At 46.6% G+C, this 21,268-nt stretch overlaps 2 protein-coding genes across 2 annotated transcripts in view; one reads left to right on the top strand and one right to left on the bottom strand.

Annotated features, from left to right (window-relative positions):
• Positions 1–359: 359 nt before the first annotated feature.
• On the bottom strand, positions 360–10,015 carry tfap4 (transcription factor AP-4 (activating enhancer binding protein 4)). The gene is made up of 7 exons (XM_035398764.1): positions 9,294–10,015; positions 4,702–4,867; positions 3,916–4,014; positions 3,134–3,304; positions 1,839–1,985; positions 901–1,068; positions 360–548 (listed from the first exon to the last, which is right to left on the bottom strand). Exons 1-7 carry the CDS (start codon positions 9,380–9,382, stop codon positions 396–398), a joined length of 993 nt encoding a protein of 330 aa, XP_035254655.1. The 5' UTR covers positions 9,383–10,015; the 3' UTR covers positions 360–395.
• Positions 10,016–17,855: 7,840 nt separating this feature from the next.
• glis2b (GLIS family zinc finger 2b) overlaps positions 17,856–21,268 on the top strand; it is a 37,719-nt gene continuing 34,306 nt past the window's right edge. Inside the window, exon 1 of the mRNA XM_035398750.1 lies at positions 17,856–18,763. The gene's annotated coding sequence lies outside the window, so the exon portion shown is untranslated. The remainder of the gene's footprint in view (positions 18,764–21,268) is intronic.

The raw sequence follows: 21,268 nt of genomic DNA on the forward strand, positions 1-21,268 counted from the left end.
GCATGTCTGTATGTGTGTGTATGTGTACGTGTGTGTGCATGTCTGTATGTGTGTGTATGTGTACGTGTGTGTGTATGTGTATGTGTGTGTATGTGTACGTGTGTGTGCATGTCTGTATGTGTGTGTATGTGTATGTGCATGCGTGTTTGTCTGTATGTGTGTGTATGTGTAGGTGTGTGTGCATGTCTGTATGTGTGTATGTGTGTGTGCATGTCTGTATGTGTGTGTGTGTATGTGTTTATGTGTGTGTGTGTACGTGTGTGTATGTGTTTATGTGTGTGTATGTGTACGTGTGTGTATGTGTATGTGCATGGGAGTCCCTCCCTCCCTCCCTCCCTCCCTCCCTCCCTCCCTCCCTCCCTCCCTCCCTCCCTCCCGCTCCCTGGCAGGCGGGATCAGGGCAGTGTACAGTCCTCTGGGTCCTCAGAGCCGGTGTCCGAGTCGGCGGACTCCTGCGGCAGCCGGCTCGGCGTGACGATCACCGCCCGGCGCTGCTCGTCCTCGGCCCCGCCCACTTTCTCCTGCGTGCCCTCGATGTGCTGGATGGCCTGGGCCAATGGGGGAGGGCGACAGAGAGACAGAGAGCGCGGTCAAAACGCAGCAGCGCCACCTGGTGCGCAAGGGGACGCCAACAACGCAGCGGGTTCCTAAAACTAACCAATGACACGCCCAGGATTCTGTGGGCGTGGCTGAGAGTCTGTGACATAGTTTTAGTTTAGACTGAAAGCACCTCATTGCTTTTAATCTTTGCATAATTATGTATAATAACATACAAAAATTATTTAACATTTTTATTATCAAAAAACACACTAGGCCCCCCCGTTCTGCAAAGTTGGGCTGCCTGACAGTTTTCCACACACACACACACACACACACACACACACAGACAGACACACACACCTGCACGATGGTGTCCAGGTTCTGGCGTGACGTGGACACTGTGTTGATGACGGAGGTCGGGCCCATGGTTACCACGGTGACGTGATGGGGCTGCGGCGGCAAGGCTGGCGCGGGAACGATGACCGTAGCGTGGTGGGTGGGGGCTGGGGGAGTGGCAGGGGCTAGCACCTGGCGGGGGAGCAAGGAGGAGCCGTCATACTTAAGTTTTTTTTTTCCCCCCCAAGAAAATCCCATTGAGAAACAGAATCTATTTTACAGGGGAGATCTGGCAAGGAGGACAGCACAATAAAGAAATACCTTTTTTTTAAAAAATAAGACAATAAGACTTCCTGGAAGAAAAGACAACTGTTACAAGGCTGTGATAAAAGTAGCTTGCCAAAGGTAAGGAGGCAGGGGAAATGAGTCCTTAAACTTTAGTGACACCATTGTCACTGTGCCAGAAACTGCCCTCTAGTGGACAGATGCGACACTGCTCTGACAGTTCAGCGCAGTGCAAGTGCTTGTAAATGTGACTGTTCAGTTGCTGTGGTCGGGATCCCACACTGGTGGACATGAGCCAGGCTTGCAATGAGAGCCTGTTGCTTTTATTTGCGTGTGCGTGTGTGTATGGTGCGTGCATGTGCGTGTGTGTGTGTGTGTGTATGTGTGTGTGCGTGTGTGTGTGTGTATGGTGCGTGCATGTGTGTGTGTGTGTGTATGGTGCGTGCGTGTGTGTATGTGTGTGTGTGTGTGTGTGTGTGTGTGTGTGTATGGTGCGTGCGTGTGTGTGTGTGTGTGTGTGTATGGTGCGTGTGTGTGTGGTGTGTGTGTGTGTATGGTGCGTGTGTGTGTGGTGTGTGTGTGTGCGTGCGTGTGTGTGTGTGCGTGCGTGTGTGTATGGTGTGTGTGTGTGCGTGTGTGTGTGTGTGTGTGTGTGCGCGTGTGTGCGTGTGCGTTACCTTTGGGCTGCGGGAGGACTCCCTCTCCAGCTGTTCGTGCTGCTGCTGCAGTCGGAGCAGAGACTGCGTCTGCGCATGCTGCTCCTGCACCTGCTGCGCAATCACCTTCAGCTTCTCAGGGTACAGGTGAGCGTCCAGAGACCGGATCTGCACACGCACACGAACACACACACACACACACACACACACACACACACACAGTGATTACGTTTCATATTACATGCTAACCATTCATTAAAGCTGGACATAGAAAAGGTTTTTGATTTAACTGCAGTACCTCACCTGGATTTAAATGTTCAATGTTGCAATAGACACACACCCAGTACACACACACGCACACACACACACACACACACGCACGCACGCACGCACGCAGCCCATAAGCTGAAAAGTTCACCAAAAAAGGAAATTCAGATTCACAGAAGTATGAAACGTAATAAAAATAAATTCAGCCAGTTTCGCTGGGGAAGCCTTGATTTGGAGGCAGCTCAGCTCAGCGCACTGAGAACGACCTGCCGTGCCTTCTCCAGAGAGAGCAGCAGGGGAGAACATCAACAAGAGCCTGGACGAGCATTTCTCTCTGATCACACTTTGCTGGATATTCATTTCTTTCTTCTTCCTTTCTTTTTGTTTAATACGATTCTTTTCCGATTGTGGAGTCATTAGCAGGCTGGCTGTATCACATTAAAATGTGCAGCACACCTGAACAGATCCACACACACACCTGCTTACGTTCTACAGCCCCGTCCTAGCCCCGGGCTAACCCACACCGCACACCTGCTTGGGTTATGCACTGAGCCGAGGCAAAGAGCCCGTCCTGCGCTCAGTCACTCAGAAATCACCTGAAATACCACGTCAAGATGGCAGGTGTGGAAAGACGAGAGCTCTCAGCTCCGGGCTTAGCCCCTGGGCAGGATGGAGATCGCAGGGGAAACATGAAACGCGACCGTCCTAAAAACAGGACGGCTTACTCCTCTCCAAATGCCTCGATGTTCTCCCCTCAGAGATCTGAATCTGAGCAGCATTGCTAAAACAGTCGTTTGGCCCCAACCACACCTCCCCCTCACCACCCACTGACCCGTTTGTCACCTCTCCCCTCTTTCCCATTTGTTCTGGATCATCAAACCCCAGTGCAGCCCCCTCCCTTAGCCATGACCCCTCCCTCATCCTCACCTGGTGGTCCAGCACCACATACACTGAACACTCCCCTCCCCCCTCTCCTGAACCCCCCATGACCCGCCTTGCCCTGGTACTCCAGCACCACATACACTGAACCCCCCCCCCCCCCCCCTCACCTGGTCCTCCAGCATCATGCGGACCGAGCGCTCCTTGTCCAGCTGCTGCCGGAGCTCGATCATCTCTCGCCGAATGTCCTCCACCTTCTCCTCCTCCAGGATGTCCGGGGACCCGATCCCCTCGTCCTTCTCCTCCGTGCGCCTCCTCTTCGGCGAGGAGCCGCTGAACTCCTGCCGGAGAGAAAGACGGGGAGGGGGGGAGCGAGAGAGTGAGCGATAGAGAGAGAGAGAGTGAAACTGACCTAGGGAGGGAGACTACAGCAGTGCAGTATAATCCCTCTCAGGACCAGGTCTCAGCCCCCATCCAAACCCCAGCCATTCAGAGCCTGATGTGGAGCCGGGCCCAAGGTCAGGTTCTACAGGCTGCAGAGTCAGCAGGTTTCTGCGTTCTCCTTCCAGTCAGCAGCCAATCGTGGACCGCGGTATGTAGACGTGCGGACTCTTTGGCCAATCAACGGCAAGTTAAGCACTTCAGTGCAGGAACACACCAAAAACCATCAAACACTGCAGCCCTCCCAGGTTGCTTCAGATCCCTGTTCTAAAGGAATATCTTATCATGCAGAGCATGGACCAGAAGATGATCGCCAGAAATCTTTCCGCCAACAAAGCATAGTACACCCTTTATGTCAAGATGGAAGCGTGTGATTTTATTTATGCAAACCTGGATAATTTCAAGGATCTTCCAAGGACCACTGAAACCCTGACATACCCTCCCAGTGAGCAGGGGGGCCACCACACGGTGGGATGGGGGGGTGGGGGGGACGGCGTGTCACACGTCTTACCTGGATGAAGCGCTTGAGTTGTGTGTTCTGCTGCAGTAGCCGGGTCTTCTCCTGCTCCAGGGAGAAGATGTACTCCGCCGTCTGCTGCAAAATGGCCGCCTGTGGGGGGGGAGGGGGAATTCAATTTATATATTTAAATAAACGTATATAGATGAATGATAAATTAAAGGAAAAGCCAACAGTGAGCGTCTTAGTAAGGTGTGCCATGGCATAGATTCTAAACTCTACTGGAGGGATGGAACACCATTCTTCCAAAAGATATTCCATCATTTGTTGTTTTGATTTCAATTGGGTCCTAAAATCTTTGTAATGAGGGGTTTATGCACTGCAACCCTACTATAACATCCTCTCTGTAGTTGTCGAAAGACTGCTCTTGCTTACGGTCTGATCACACCCTGCATTGACATTCCCAGTCGCCTGAGCAAGAGCTGCCCTTCCTTACATGTCACACTAGTGCACAAGCATCACGGTCATCGAATGTCAGCTTCCCTCCACAATGTCCGACCCTACTCGCCGAGGTCTTTCCCATAGATCTAAATGCAGATGCCACTTTAGTCACTGTTCGTACTGAAACGCTGGCCAGCTGAGCAGTCTTTGTGACTGAAGCTCCACTCACTTATTCAGGTTTTTTCCTTTAATTTGTCACCCGTCTGTATTTGGATGGCGGGTATGCATGTATTACAGCTTGGTGGGTCGGCATACATACGAAACACAAACACGCACGCACGCACGCACGCACGCACGCACGCACGCACGCACGCACGCAGTACGGTGTGAGGGCCCCACCTTGCTGAGCTTCTCCCCGTCGCTGTGCGGGATGAGGGTCTTGAGGGACTGGAAGCCGGCGTTGATGCTCTGCATGCGCCGCCGCTCGTTGCTGTTGGCGATCTCGCGGCGGATACGCCGCTCCTGGTCGCGCGCGGTCTCCGGGGTCAGGGGGATGTTAGCCAGACTACCGAGGGGGGGGGGACACACAAAGGAGTCCAGGTTAAAATCAACTACAGCCAAAAACAGGAAGTCAGACGCAGGAAGTCAGACGCCGACTTCCTGTTTTAACTAAGAGTGAATTCCACTTTAATCACATGCAGAGATGCTGATCAGTGCGGAATGTTGCGTAGACAGGCCGCGCCTCCAGTGCCACTGCCCGACACAAACCGAGAACGTGTGCAAAAAAAAAAAAAAAACGCTCTTCTCAGAACACCAGGCTGCACACACAAAATGAAAGCGGAAGCAGAGACGCGTTTCCCCTGAGACTGCCCAAACACCAGCAGACGGGGCTTTGTGAGGCAAAACAAGCACTTTCACTCATGTGTTTTTTTTTTTTTTCCCCAGAGCGGTGAGTAACAAGTGGAAAGTTCTCTGCAGAAACATGAGCGGCGTACAGTGCCCCTGGTTTCACGGTAAATCCCCCAATCGCGGTCTGCAGCACGGTTACATCACGCCGCAGAACGCCCTGGAGTTCCGATCCAGCGTCCCGGAGTTCCAGTCCCCGCTCAGAGTCACGGAACGCTCTGCGTCACAAAAAAACGAGGACTTTCCTCTGCGCGTTTATCGAACTCGCTTTCAAACGATGACAGAGAGAAACCCAGCGCCGTGCTCATTGGCATTTCTTTTTGGAGAAATGTTTTTAAAAGGGACACATTACACAGACCCGAAATTACATCTATCTATCTGTGTGTGTGTGTGTGTGTGTGTGAGAGAGTGTGTGTGCGCGCGCGCACGTACACGAGTCTATAATGGGCAGAGTCTGGGGACAGTGGTGGTGATGACAGTGGAATATATGGTAAGACAGTACGAAGCTTGTATATTAATTGGATGCAAACCTCTCATGGGAGATCAGCACCATGGCATTAGCCGTTAGCCCCAAACAGCTAGCTTCTTATCAGTGAATGCTCAGCTGTTTTCAGAGCAAACATGGGGAACAATGCTCCAGACCTCCACACAAAAAAGGGGGAGGGGGACTTGGGGGGGGGGGGGGGGTGGGGTGGTTGCTTCCTCGCAGCCTACATACAGGGGCCACAGCAAGCAACCCCCCCCTTCACCCCTCCCCACCTGCAGAAGGCAGGAAGCAGGATCATTAAGGATAATCACCCCCAGGACAAATGGCGAACTGATGCTGTGTGAGTCACGTCTTCTCCCGGCTGAAGCCCTGCAGTTACACTCTACGCAGGAAGGTTACTTTCTTCTGAAAAATCTAAATTCCCTTCGATGCGAGTGGGTGGGGGGTGGCACAACCGTACAGTCCAAAAAGGTAGCAGCACTTCCCTATTGGAATAAACATGACTAATTGGACATTCCACACCAACAAGGAGAGAAAGAGAAAGAGAGAGAGAGAGGAACAGAGATGGGGGGAGGGGGGCGGAGGAAGAGAAACTGACAGCATTCCACAGGTCAGAGCTTTCAATCCCAGGGATCTGTGCCTTACAGCCGCAGAGCAATGAAATAAACACAGCTGGGGAAAAATGGCTGTAAAACAGCCATGTTGGCACCAGCACGAAAACACAGGTGAAGGGCAACTTGCTGATGTAAAGAGTAAAGACTAGAACCACCTTGTTTACTGGGATGAAACTGGGGGCCCACACTAACAATTTATTAAGTTTGTGCACATGGCTTCTTTCGCTGCTTTGGCCCAACCCCCTCACAACTGAAATTTGAGATGTCGATAATTTGTAAAAAGCCTGTCCCATCCCGGCAACGACCTCTGTCGATTCGGAACAGTGGCTAGCGGGAACGTCCCAGGAAACACGTGGGAGCCCCTCGCCGCCGCTTCCTCCCCCCCTGCAGTCGCCCGGCCGAGCTGCGCAGACTGCAATGGCGTCTGCGCATCTGGACCACGAGCGCAGCGACTGAACGGAGCGGCTGCTCGTGCGGCGGACTGCCGGGCCATCCATCCAATCAGCACCGACCGGGATCCATCCAATCAGCACCGACCGGGATCCATCCAATCAGCACCGACCGGGATCCATCCAATCAGCACCGACCGGGATCCAGTTCCACAACCAAAGGACGTTTTATAGCGCCCAGAACTGCGAGTTCCGCAGCCAGAACGGGCCGCCTGTCACCCTCGGCAAATACCACAGTGTTTCACAACCGATTTTTCTCTGGCAAGTTGTCCCTCTCTCTCTCTCTCTCTCTCTCTCTCAGAAACACTCAAGACAAAACATAACCCGCAACGCTACCTGTGAGATGTCAGCGTTTTGTCCAGTAATTCAGAATGGGAAGATCAGTGGAATTCAAGAGGGAAATTGAAAATGGGTGGTTGTTTGATCTGACGATGTGGATTGGTTTCGTCGTTTCAGTTCAATTCTTAGCAGAAGCAGAGTTCTTTACACGTGCTGTGCTTTTAGCCGTATATTTACCAGAGTGGAACAGTGAACCCCCTTCCCTGCAGCAGAATCACAGAGGATCTCATGGGAGACATGCACCAGGGGTTCTGGTGAACTAAATTAGATTTCAAGAAATCTTCACAGGGAAACTGTAGGCCACATATTCAGAATAAACTGCCAATCCAGGTCAGGTGTCGACATCAGACAGAACAAAGCACCCATTCTGAGCGCATGGGAGGCAAAGCTGTCATTTTCTCAGGTGCACTAAACACTAAACAGCTTGAGAACAAAGCCAGGTAGTTCCTTAAATCTGAGATTTTATAATTTTGAGACAAAGAATGTTGGCCAAACTATTCGTAGGCTAAAAATCTAAAATTGTTACATTGTATTTCTTGCCACTGCTATTGGTGTATAACTATTCTTTCAGAAGAGCATGCATAAATGCAACCATTGACGCAAAAAAAAAAAAAAAAAAACTGCACACAATAAGAAAATACCTCAAGGTAACTAATGAATTCTTATTCAATAAACTGTTATCTTATATTTAGGATGTTGAATAATGTGCTTGGCGTTACACATATATCTTAAGATAAGTAGGGCATAAGCACTACTTGCATGCAATTTACAATATCCGGCTGCATAACAAAATTATCCGAATCGTTTGCTTCAGGTCGGTCCATTGCCCTTTGTCACTTGTTCTTTGTCAGCTGAGACGTACACTTCTGCGGGGGGGTTGTGTAGTACATGGACATATCGTTCACATGAAGGCAGATAGTTCTGGTAGTCGAATTAACGAATTTAAATTATATTATTTTAAAAAAGCACTCAATCGAAACGATCGCTTATTTATAATACCAAGTTATTTTGACTTGATCGCCAGGTCCCCTAATATCCTCCAATTCCCAAGATCCCATTCGCTACATTCAAGTGAGGGACTACGTTTCCCAGACTGCGTGCACTTGAATGGCCTCCGATCCCTCCGCCTCCTTCCAGAGGAGAGGTTGCAGACGCATTGACGGGCCTGTTTTACAATACACACCCCCTTTTCATTAAAAGACCACTTTATAATTACCTCTCGGTTGCCAAATACCATAACCTCGCACGGAATCGATTGGGGAAAAAACAAGTGTCCGTAGCTTAAGATCAGTTAGACAATTCTGCATTTGCGCTTAAAAAAAAAAAAAAAATATCACAGTCGAGCTCTCCGCCATTAGAACAATGCGACTCGGCTTCCTCTACGCCTGTCCATGCGGCAGCATGGCAGAGCTGCGGGGATAATGGACGCAGTGCAACACGGCGCGCACGCCGAAATAAAAACCAAGGAAAACCCACATTTGCGGAATTTCCTAACCGTACGCACAGCGTTTATGTGATTTTCCCCCACCGCGAAATCAAATTCTAGGTGGAAATAAACAGGATGTGAAAAGCGAGACGACGCACGAGCCCACACCACTCTGCAAACGCCACAAGCATGGCCGCATTTGCCCACAAGAACTTCAGCCCGTTCAACCCCGTTTAGCGAAACAGTAATCCCGAAGCCACAATGCTCGGACTAATAGCAGTTGCAACATTACCACGCAGCACGTGGAAGAGGCTCGTCTAAGCCCCTATTGGTTTTTGTAATTAATTCAAAAATGAAGAAAAACCTGCGAGGTACAAGATTGTATTTTTGGAAAAAGATATGATCAAACAGCTTCCCCCTGGAGCCTTGCGACGGGGCAACAGCGTGGTGTAGGATCAGACCACGTGGTTTATGTTTGTTACACACAAAATGTATCGATTTCACAAAGAAATTGACATGGTAACGGTAATACATCGTGTCCCCTAATAGTAGCAAACAGTGCAGCATCTAATTAGTACAATTAACCCAGTCTTAACCACAGTTATATCGGTCCCACTCCAGGGGTATACTGGTGTACACAATAACATACAAATCCAATCAAGCACGTTGGCAGACCAACACCGCTGTTGCTGGTAAGAAAAGCACAATACGCAGGTAATTAACAAAAATGGCTCATCTTTAAAGGGTGCCACAAATCAGCGCATACACACCTACAAAGACCCCCGATCACTTCTTTCTCCGTTTTCCTAAAATGTTGTAAGGAAGGCACCTTCTGTGCTGGTACCATGAAATACTCCATGCTTTTCTCTCCAGTTTTGAATCCTCGTTTCTTCCTTTATTATTGTTGTAATTTTCTGTTGTTGCTGCTCACTCCCCTCTTGTGCGTGCAAATCCGTCGGATCCGTCCTGTAGTGTAATGTTTTGTTTTTCCCCAACAACGAAAATTCCTGATATATTTTTTGCTCGTCTGTGCATATGTATATAGCCAAGTGTTCCGAGTTGTAATGTTACTCTACTTCCAGCTGATGGGGTTCCCTCGATGTGCGTGTGGCGCTCTCCGTCTCCCTCCCTCTCTCTCTCTCTTTCTGCATGTACGTGTGTATTTGCAGCTGATCGGATGTCTTTCAAGGCGGGAAACAGCTGGTTGGAATCACACAGCACTACGAATGCCTCCTTCCGCAGAGTAAGGGATTGCATGTAAACAAAGGACTATTTAAACCAGGTTTGGGAAGGGGGGGCAAGTATGAGATTTACGAGCGCTAAGAAAACTAATTTTGTGATGCATAAAATAGTAGCTCGCGGGAGGAAATAATTTACAAAAGTTGTGTTGAACATCGACCAATGAACGATCGTAGGCTACAACATAATGCGTGGGGTGTATGGCATTTGATCTATTTATATAAAAAATATTTTTAAAATAGCATAATCTTTTATTTTCAATCTACATAGACGCGGAGGAAATGTGAATGAGTCGTTGAGTAAGCTTGTGTAAGGGCGTGCGCTCTTGTCTTCATTCGCCACTACGAAGTGAACGGGCGGGATCAGCTGACGAGTTGGCAGGGGTTGAAAAACAGCAACAACTCGGGGGGGCGGGGGTGCAGGGAGGGGAAGCTGACATTGAAACAGCTGAACTTGTACACCATTTTGGGTGTATGAAAGTAGGAGGGGAAAGAGACCGAGTTACCTAATCGCCCGCTCCTGCCCTGTTGGAGCGGAGTTGCACACACAAACAGTCACAAAATGGGAGCGGTAATAGTAGGTTACACCCGGAAACGTATTATAGGCGGCTATGCTACAAGCCGCATGTAGATATTCTTATTTTGCATGATTTTAATTGGCTAAAAGGACGCTGCCACATGGGTCGCTAGACAGGGCAGACGTCGTATTTCAATTCTTTATTTAAAGATTAAAGCACGCATGGAAATAAAGAATTAGATTGCCGTAGTTGCCCGCAAGATAGCCAAATTGGAATCAAAAGTGACAAATGCTACCACGATCAAACGGTGTGCGTTCTGTTTAGCTAGCCTGCAGTTATTTTATTACTTAAGGCTTTTTTTCTGAGTACAACCCGTGCATAAAGCCAGATATTATGTTTTGCTGCGGTATGTTAAAGCACGTAGAGATAGTTAAGCTACAATGATTTGTGGCTACAATGATCTGTTATCGTTTAACCCACTCCTCCAGAATCCATTTGATGAAAAAAAAAGAGAGAAAAAAAAGTCTGGTTTGACGTGATGTGAGGCAAAGAATGCACACTGCTTCGCTTCGGGGGTGGTAGCCTGTCAACTCAGTGGGTGGTCTGAAGACACTCCAGGGTGCGCAGCCGGGAGGGAGGGAAGGGGGGGGGGGGGGGTTGTACCCTTCGGGCAGTCTCCCCGTTTGGGTGGGGGGTGTATGGAGACCTGCCGATTGCTGCAAAAAGTTAGTAAGTTAGCTATACCTAACCCTACCTACATTACAAGCATCCACAGAATCTAGAAATGAACAGAAGCACAGAATATGGAAATGAAGAATAGGCTACCAGTTGCACCATCTTTCATTGACCAATTGAAACAAATTAGTAATTTCCTTAATAAGTTACATAAATACAACCACAAGCACCAATCGAGGGGTTCAAGTCAGTAAAGGCCCAAAGGAACTCAAGCACATAAGAAATTTATGAATATTAAAGCAATATAGCATGTGGTTAAGCGAGGATTCACATTCTGCAGAAATGACAAGCATGTTTCCTGTAAAACAATGGATGTCTATGGGAAATTGGTTACTGTGGGGTTTATTGAGAACAATAACCTGGTAGTAAATCAGTGCATGTTTTGTGAGAATTGGATGAATGGTGAGTTACAACCATTAATGAGATAGACGACACCCAATCTGAAATTCGTTGGCTCACAGCTCCCATAGTTATTGTCCGATGTAGTTGGCTTACAGTTACCAAGTATGGTTAGGTACCCTAATGCTTAGTACCATGTTTTGTGCAAAAAGGCCATCATGGAAAAAGCTTAGCATATTGTGCTAATTAGTGAAAAGTTAATTATGGTGGACTTTCATTATCTTTGGCATCCATGTACAATTCCCTACTACAAATATGCTGACCAAAATTGTTGTGAATTGGACTATGGGTATTGGAGATACAGTCATACGCTAAAGGGGCAACTGTGTAACTTTTGATTATAGCACCACCATTTGGCCGATTAAGGCAATATTTGGTGCGGTTGCGCTTGGTTGAAGGGACTGCCAACCACAGATGCTGTTAAGCAATAAAAAACTATGAATGTTTATGGGAAATAGGTTATTATGGGATAAGCCATTTCCACTTTCATAAATGTCAACCACACATAAAATTTAGGCTCATATAGGGTCCTGGACTGCATGTACTGAATTCCATGAAACTCTATCATCCATAATAGAGAAGTATGTAAGTAAAATCATACTTTGTAAGATTTATGGTGCCCCCTCTGGTCAAATATGAAAATACTTTGCCAGGCATGCTCAGTGGCCTCTCACCAACATCTATGTGAAGTCTTGGAGCAGTTGGATCAGTGGTCAGTGAGTTATGGCCATTTATGTGAAAGGCCACACCAAATCTAAAATTAATTGGCTCACAGCTTTCAAAGTTATTGTCCGATATAGTTGGTATACTAATGATAAGTACCACGTTTAGTGCAGATCATTCAAGAAACAAAAAAGCCTTAGCTAAAAAAAACACTCACATATTAAGTAAATCAGAAAAAAATCTAAAATGGCAGACATTCATTATCTTTGGCATGCGTGTACATGTGGTTCCAGGGCATACTCACACCAAATTTGGTGAGAATTTGACAAAGGGTGTGAGAATTGTGACCTTTAAATGGGGTATTATTGTGAACTTTGATTATAGTGCCCCCATGTGGCCGATTGAGGTGATATTTCATGTCTTTATTTCACACATTTGTGAAGAGTGCGCCAAGTTTGAAGTCTCTGCGATTTACCACCCCCCAGGAAATTGACCAAATGTACAGAGAAATGCATTTAAAAAATAAAACAATAGAAAGGGTAGCTCAGAAGCTTATGTTTTATGTTTGATGTGTGAATGTTTATGTCTTTGATGCAATACATAATTAGGTGGATAACATAAACATAATTAATCACCCTTGCCTAAAACAAGATTTCTGCATGGCAGCTGTTGGCCAAGATAAACTCATAAACTATAAAAGCAAGTCATTTGTCTTCTCCAATTTAAAAAAAAGGTCAATAATAATTGAAGTTTTGTGTGTAATTTCTGTTCAGCTTGCATTATTATCTGCTTCTGCAACTATTGAGAAAAGCCAGCTCTTTAATAGATGTTATATAGGAAGTTATGGGATAAGAGCAAACTGTTATATAACAGGGGTCCCAAAACCAGCTTAATCTGTGGGAAGTCAAATACAGTGTTGCCAACTTGGCACATTTGTCACCACATCTGAAGCCTAAGACGCAAGACTTTTTGAAGTGCTTCTAGCAGCGTTTGGCAGGAAAGGTTTGTAAACACTTGGCGCACATGAAGTCCTCATTTCTTTCTGCGCGTTGGTCTGAAGCATCACCAGGCCCAACTGATCTCAAACTTGTTTTTCAAACAACACACGCAATTTAAAAGAATTCTCTCTTTTCTGGGACACTTAGGAAACATTTGGAGGACATGTGTCATGAAAAAAAGTATCGATTCTCCAAAATAGTTTTTTTTTAAAGCCTACTTTCATCACCAAATTTATGGTCGATCATGGGCAGGAGCCTAACTTGTTGCGCAACGTCCCCTGTCCTTGGAAAAGCACACGTTCTTCTCCTGAACGTATTCTTCCGACCACTGATAATTCTCGTTGTGCAATCCACTAGCTGAGCTCTGTGATTATTGTGTTGGAGGAGGTGGCCCTCAAGGACTAGAATTTAACACCCCTGCCTGTGCAGGATGAATCACTTGGCAGCACCCAAAAAAAAGTGTTTATTACCCAATTTGGTTAAACAAACTGTAAGTAAGTATACAGTTTATAACAATCCTAAACGTTACATACGGTACTAGTCAACTCAACTGAATCAGTATGGCTCTAAACGGTCGACAGGATACTGTTGTATGCTTAAGGATCACTTGGAACCTGCGACAGGTTGCTCTGCAGTCACTGCACATAGAAAGGGACAGTTCGATTTCTTTCTAAAAAAACCCTAACTCATTATTTTCAGTTTTGGTGTTTTAATGTTTTCAGTAAAACACCAAAACAGTTTATGTGCAATACGAGTGATATTCTATATATTTAAAGAAGTTCCTGACAACCTGCTGGCTTTACAATGACTGAGGCATGAGGTGGTTTGTGGTCTAAAGCAAGAAAAGACACTTCAGGTAACTCCAAAGCGACTTGTACAGTCATGTTATGCCTCCAAAGGTTGTATGTGTGTATATTATCCGATTCCTCTTCAAAAAAAATAGTGTTTAATCTTATTTTCAGTTGGAACTATTGTGTGCGGCATGCAACCTGACACCTGTGTTCAACGAAACTGCGGCACACCTTCTTATATCAACATTACAACATGAGTACATGAGTGAAGAGCTTCCACTGCTTAAGAACTTAGAATGTAAGTGCTGCCAGCACAATATAAAATGAACCTGTACTGGAAACATAACATCATTATACATGCTGTTTTAGAGTTGGCATATTTTCTTTTAATAGACTACAAACCCCAGAATACTCTGGTACTTAACATTGTAAAGCTGGAAATTATATTTTTAAAAAGCCCAGAGAGTGAACTATCCCTTTAAAAGGCATATAGCATATAGTGCTCGCGACCTTGAAAATATAGTTTGTACCACTGCTTTCATTTATTAAATAAGCTTTTGAAAATAATTTTAAAAATGATTGCAATGCTTTTACCAAAGCATACTAAGGGAGATATGGGAATTGCACTGTGGGAAGGCAATTGGTTTTGTACAATATTCTATAGGGTGCTTATGGATGACAAAATAGTGCTTTCCAATAAGAAGTTTAGTTTGATTGATGGGGGTGGGGTACAAGAGGGAGGAGGTTGGGTGAGCCTAGGTCATGGCGGGGGTGTGATCAAGCCATAAATTAATACGCAGGGGAAACTGTATGGCACAGAATGTGTTGCTGAGGAGTACTACACCTGAGACTCACATAACTGGAATTGCTCATTGAAAAAGCACATGACTAAATCAAGCCTCACATTAACAGAATAAGAATTTACAGAACAATATGAAAAAAAAGGCCAGTTCCGTTTGAGCCACTAAATGGGGATTTCAAACTGCAGCGTGCAAAGCTAATGCATAACACAGACAGGGCAGAGCAGTTACATGGTTTGAAAATTCCCAATGCCCTCCAGGGGCTGGTTCCGGTTAACTAACAGAAGTCTTTTTTTTTTCCACAAGGCTTCAGTAGCACGACCCCATGTAGCGTGCTTCACGGATTGGCCCATTTGGAAGTGAACCAGGAAGCAGAACTCTGTAATCTTACCCGTAGTTCTACTTCTGGTTCAACTAACTTACATGAAAAAAAGGGGCCTGTACTTTAGCAGGACACTTAATAAAAAGAAGTATTCTACTTTAAACAAAACTCTCTTCTCCTCTTGACACTTTAGTACATGACCTTGAATCCCACCTATAGCTCTACTTCTAGTTCAGCTAACTTCAATGGGAAAAGGGGGCTGTACAAAAATATGTGATTCTTTCTATGTGTTGACGAGGAGGATTGTGTGTACAACAGAAGGCCAGATCACACAGGAGGACGGCACAGGTTTTTTTTTGTTTTGTTCCCCCCTTGGCAATCTCTCTGCTCTCTAGTGGTTAACTGTTGAACTACAAGCACAGCATGTCCCCAACTGCATTGGCATTGCTCAACTATTTCTTAAAATAAATAAAGTAAATGTGTATCTTAAGACAGAGTTTCCGTATTAAGCTGCTCGGCCTTTGAAAGTCACCACTTTCCGGCTGAGGACCCCCCACCTGAATAAAATGGCCATTTATTATTATCTTCACAGAACACCTTTACAGATATACTTTTATTGAACCCCGTTGGGCAATTTGTCCTCTGCATTTGACCCATCCTTAGTTACTTAGGAGCAGTGGGCAGCCACAGTGCAGCACCCGGGGACCAGTCTGCCAAGGGCAACTGCAGGAGCGCACCTAACATGCATGTCTTTGAGTGTGGGAGGAAACCGGAGTACCCGGAGTAAACCCACGCGAACACGGGGAGAACATGCAAACTCCACGCAGAGAGGATCCGGTCGGACCCGGATTCGAACCCGGAACCTCCTTCTTGCGAGGCAACAGTGCTAACCACTATGCCACCGTGCCCGATGTGATGTTTAAATCACGTCACACACTGAGGGTCTACATCAGACATGTACTTAGTATAAAACAAATATTATTACCATGTATATGCAGACTAATCGCCAGACACCAGACTAAAAAAAACAGTCTTTTATTTGATAGTATAAAAAAATGAAGTATTAAAAACATAAATAAAATATAAAATTGTTTTAGAAGTGAAAATGTTTTATATTTTGTTGGGACCCCCCTGTGACTCCATCATGCACCCCCATTGGTCTCAGAATTCCAGTTTGTGAACCAGTGTGTTAAAACATAAAATCCAAAACAAGGATTTGAAAAAAGCAATGGCATAAATTAATTTCTTTCCCCACTACTGAACTACAACAAACTACTGAAAATGACAGATTTTGTAACAACTGACACGTACTGTATAATGTGAAACACTGCTTAATTGTGCCATATTTCATTTTCACCAATATAATGACTTGCACTTTTTTCAAATGTCATTGCTACACCTCTTACGTTATACTAAACACATTATCGTGTTATAAGTTGTGACTACAAAGCATGCAACAGTCATCCAAACTTCCCTCTTGGTCATAAAAAAAAGAGACTGAAGATCATACATTATTTAACGCAAAGAGTATGTTAAATGGTAAAACTTTGATAACTAAGATTTTTTTCTGAGTACGCATATGACAAAGGGGAAGGGTTGGGAAAAGAGATAACTCCCTGATAACCTGTACTTTAAAACCAGCGGCTTCCAGACCCTTTCATCCCTCTTTAATGTTGCCGAGGCTTTGTTGCTCATCCTGCTTTCAGCTGCTCTGTGCGTTTGTTGCTTGTCGCTTTTGTCTGTATTCTGACTGCTCGTACGTGCCCTGTTGTGTGGCTTCGTTTTGTTGCTCGTATGTCCTGGTCATGGCTTTGCTTTGCTGTATCTGATGCTTTGTAGCGGCTTTTAGGGAAAGGGCGTTATAAATAAAATTCTTTATTATTTCAAGAACCCCTGACCTGTCCCGTCTACCTAAATGAAACAGTTAATGTTTCACACCATTATCCATCCACAAACCCGGGCTGAAATGTAGTAGTTGTTTAACACTTAACGCATTGCCTGAAAGCTTGTCTAAAATGGGCTGTCATGTAGTATCTATATCAAACATGCACATAAACCCTAGGATGAGCATTTTGTGCAAGGCACTGTATTTAGTATAAAATAATACATTACAGTGGAAATACATCTGTAGGTTTATAAATGTCTAATTAATGAAATGCAAACATATACATACAAAATACTGTTGCTTTCTAAACCTTCATTAACAGGCCTACGCTCTCATGAATAAAGGTATAGTGGAAGTACATTTTTGTCCTTTAAGAAATACATTTCCCTTTTCAATTCACCCTGAAAGGTACAATAATGTTCTTTGGGTAGTTATAAGTACCTTTTACAGGAAAAATAGTACTAATTAATTATTAAACCCATGGCTAGGAGCCACATTGTACGTACCTATAGGGCACCACCCCAGTGGTAAGTGCAGTACCTTTTTTTTTTTTTTGAAAATATAGCACTGGGAAAACAGTTGGGAGTTGCTGTTTAGGGTTGGAAGGTGGGGGGAGATAAGTGAAGGAAGGAAGGGGCATATTTAATAATACCAAACATGACCTAGGAAGAAGAAGAAAAAAAAGAAGGCCAACAATTTCCTGTTTAATGTTGAGCTCTGGACATCACAACGAACAAAAAAAACTCCACCGTGATGTGCAAAAGCTCACAAGAGAGATGAGTTGTGTAAGCTGGGATGTGATGTGGTTTTTGGTTTGTGAAAAAGAGAAAAGACAGTCTCACAATGTGGACGTAATGTGTACAGGCCAGGAGGTATAGGGGCGAGGGAGTGAGAGTGAGAGAGAGAGAGAGAGCGAGAGAGAGAGAGAGAGAGAGAGAGAGAGAGAGAGAGAGAGCGTTGGAGGGGAGCCGAGGACTGCCCATGGTGGATGGGCGGAGCAGCAAGCATGCGCTGAGCTGGCAGCGTCGGGGCTAGTCCGCTGCGCGCGACGAGAGGGAGACACGGGCAGGCTCGGGTCCGGGTGCTGTCTGTGTTCAGACGGCCGCAGGGAGACCACCGCACCACTCACCGTCTCCTTTCGGGCGACGGCGAGCAGGGAAAAGAGCGAGAGGCAGAGAGCGAAAACGAGAGGCCAGATAAACACCGCTGGAAAACAACTGGCCTGACTTGCATCTGGAAACGAAGCTAAGAAGGGGACCCCACTTCCGACATCGCTCTCTATCGCTCAGCGCACCCTTTCTCACTCCCTCGAGGACGACCACCCAACTGAACCCCCCCTCACTTGACTAGCGTTGCCAATAAGCGATGCACCTTGAAACCGAGAATAAATCGTGATTTTGGTACATTTGGCACCCACACGTCAAAATATTCTCGTAATTTCTGCCTGTATCAAAACTACAGATAGTATTTGAGCGTTTACATTTAAAACGGGTTTCTGAATGCGAAAAATAATATTTTTTCCTGCTGGAAACAAACATCTTTTTTATTCGTTATCTGTTTGAGGAGGAACCGTCGCTGAGATTCGCCCGAGTCTCCCTTTTGCATGCACTCTTGGTTTCTTTTTAAGTTCTGTTGCAGAATTTTATTTCGACAATGGTCAAACAATCGACTGCTTTACTCGACACCTAATTTAAAACAACCTGTCCGTGTTTGCGACATTTTCCCCCTGTAACCTCGAAGGTTACGGACTTTTCAAGACACAGAAAAGGACCTCGTTTGCTGGGTGGTTTACCACAGAAGGAATTCGCACACAGACTGAACGGAAAGTTTACCCCCAAGAAGGAAAAAAAGTAGAGGACACCTCGACCACATTCACGGGATTTTTCCTGAGGTAAACCGGCCTCCGAGACTTCCATATCTTTCTCTCGACCGTGTGCTGGGTTTATGATATACAGACACGCCAGATTATTGTTCATTTTCGTACAGACTGTGCTATGCTTGTCGATTTTGTGTTTTATATTTGTGAACGTGTCGGCCTGTATCTTCATGCAGTCGGTGAAATGGACACAGTCGGTCAAACGGAGTTTTAAGTGTAATGGACTGACCTATTTTTCCGAGTCCTCGATGGTCCGCGCGGCGTCGGCCGAATACTAGTCGCTTCCCTCGCCGCTCTGACCCTGGCGTACGTGCGCCGCCGCGGTCTCGCGAATAAAGGAGGCAGCGAAGATGTCATTCGTCTTATTCACACCAACTCGATTAGTATTTTTGCCTGTCACGCCAAAATACTGGATAACGGGACATGCTCGTTTTAAAATGTCATTTGCAGAATCATTCATAAGCTAGGCCTGGTTCGGCGACGAGGGTCGTGTCGTGCTTACCGGTGGGAAGGTTGCCGTTTCTCTCGCTGTCGTTGAAGTGTACGGTAAGGACAGGGGACCTCGAGAAAGTGAACGTTTTGTTCAATTTGCGTATTTTGGGCCATTCTGCGGTAAGACCGGATGATTGTCGCTGAGGTGTGTCTCATCATGGCGTGGTTGTGTGCTGATATTTTAACTTTATAATTTACTTTATCATAGGCTACATGGTATGACGACTAATACAACACGCAATAATTAATAGCAACTTAGTGGTACAGTACTTATATGGCGGCCGATGAGAGTGCCCTAAGAAGAAAGTCCGAAAAAACTGAGAAAGAATGCCTTTGGTTTCTGAAAAAACCCAAAAAAAAGCATGGCTGATAATTTTATGGGATGCCTGACTTGAAGTTGGGATTAAAAAAAACAAAACAAAACAAAAAACATCTTTTCCTCCAATTAAGAAATTTCAGCCCCCCAGGCGCGTAATTGTGGGCACAGACGGGCTCGGGGCCGGCCTCCTTGGCAGCTCCCCAGGGGCCCTTTGTCAGCGAGAGACAGCGTCGAGACCTCGCTCTTCCAGGAACCGAACGAGTCACATAAAAAGTGCGAGAACTAGCCGCCCCCTCCAAAAAAAAAAAAAAAAAAAAAAAAAACCCCAAATATTTAAGTGCCAAAAAAAGCACAGGAAATCAAGGCTCCGCTTGGAGTCCAGTTAGCCTGGTTGGACTGCCGTGCGTTTCTGAACAGGTAGTTGGGACTTTACTGTGTACCTCTCTCTCGTGAGGCGTGCGGAGCGGCTAGTCGTTGGTCCAACCTGAAGGCCGTCTGGCTCAGATCCCACTGGGGCGCTGACCTCTTATAGGGGGACTAATAACCGGGAAACGATGCCTGTGCTAAGCAGGCCAGGAGGACAGTGAGTCTGTGTTAATACAGCGTACGCCCGCCCTCCCCCCCCCCCCATCCCATCCGTGCCCCCCCCTACCTGTCATCTTTTAAGTGTCAACATGCAGGGCTGCTCTCACTGCCCTGATTGGCTGCCCGTGGGAAGCGGAGTCTGTTGAGCCGAGGCCGGCACTCATCGCCAACTCTGTCTGTGATGGTGGAGGTCCGATAACTGCAGCTCCAGAGCTGTCAATGGCACGGTGAAGAAGAATAACGATGTTGTGAGCGGCTGGTAATTTTGCTAAAATACTCCAGTTCTGCTGCACTTTGCTGTACCGGGGCGGGGGGGCGGGGCGGAAGGGGCAATGGGGACGGGACTGTGACCCGTGTGTGAAAGTCATAGCCTTTGATTAATTTGGTGCCACTGGTTTGTGTTGTTCTCTGATCACATTTGTACATGCTGGTATAAACAAAAAATGGCATGTGGAGAGGTTCAAGGTTCCAGGAAAGATGGTTTTAAATGTGCACCTCTGCCACCTCACTATCAGAAAAACTAACAGGGATGGGGCAGGGTGGCAGTATTGTCCTCCCCCCATGTCCTGTCCCACCTGTGAACTGAGCCAGCGCCTGCCTTGGCTCTGTACCTGGGCCTCGGGGGCGTCCTGCGATGGGGGGGGGGGGTTGACAGATGCATTGTGGGAAGAGAGCTGCCAGATGACGGCCAGCAATGCAACGCAGAGCGTGAGGGATGCAGAGCAAACCCGGTGGGCGTGCGCACACTGCCTTTAAAAACCAGGAGACGGGCAAATAAACACCTTTAACTGCCCCCCCCCTCCTGTGAGCGGCACCGAACTGAGGTCGCCAAAAAAGGGGAGGGGCTGCAACCCCATGTCAGAGGCTTAAAGAACCTGGGAATGGGCGGAGCCACCTTGTCCCGTCAATCGCCTGAGCGTTTGAACCGATCTGATGGCCTTAGCTCTCCACAGCCAAAAAAGACCCCCCCCCACCCCGCCCCCCGCCCCCAAAAAAAGCAGGGCGTTCCAATTAGACGAGTCAAATCCCTGACAGCGCGTGGCGGCGTCAAACCAATTTTAGGGGTTAGCGAAGCCTCAGGGGTGAGCGAAGCGGCGCAGATCGCGGTCGGCACGCTACCGCGC

The sequence above is a fragment of the Anguilla anguilla genome, chromosome 17 (genome assembly GCF_013347855.1).
Source record: "Anguilla anguilla isolate fAngAng1 chromosome 17, fAngAng1.pri, whole genome shotgun sequence".
NCBI classification, from domain to species: Eukaryota; Metazoa; Chordata; class Actinopteri; order Anguilliformes; family Anguillidae; genus Anguilla; species Anguilla anguilla.

Coding starts and splice junctions, on each gene's coding strand:
- tfap4 (XM_035398764.1), bottom strand. CDS start 9,382: ATGGAGTATTTCATGGTACCAGCACAGAAGGTGCCTTCCTTACAACAT. Junction 4,015..4,701: donor ACGGGGAGAAGCTCAGCAAG/GTGGGGCCCTCA, acceptor CCCCCCCCACAG/GCGGCCATTTTGCAGCAGAC. Junction 1,986..3,133: donor GCATGATGCTGGAGGACCAG/GTGAGGGGGGGG, acceptor GTGCGTGTGCAG/ATCCGGTCTCTGGACGCTCA.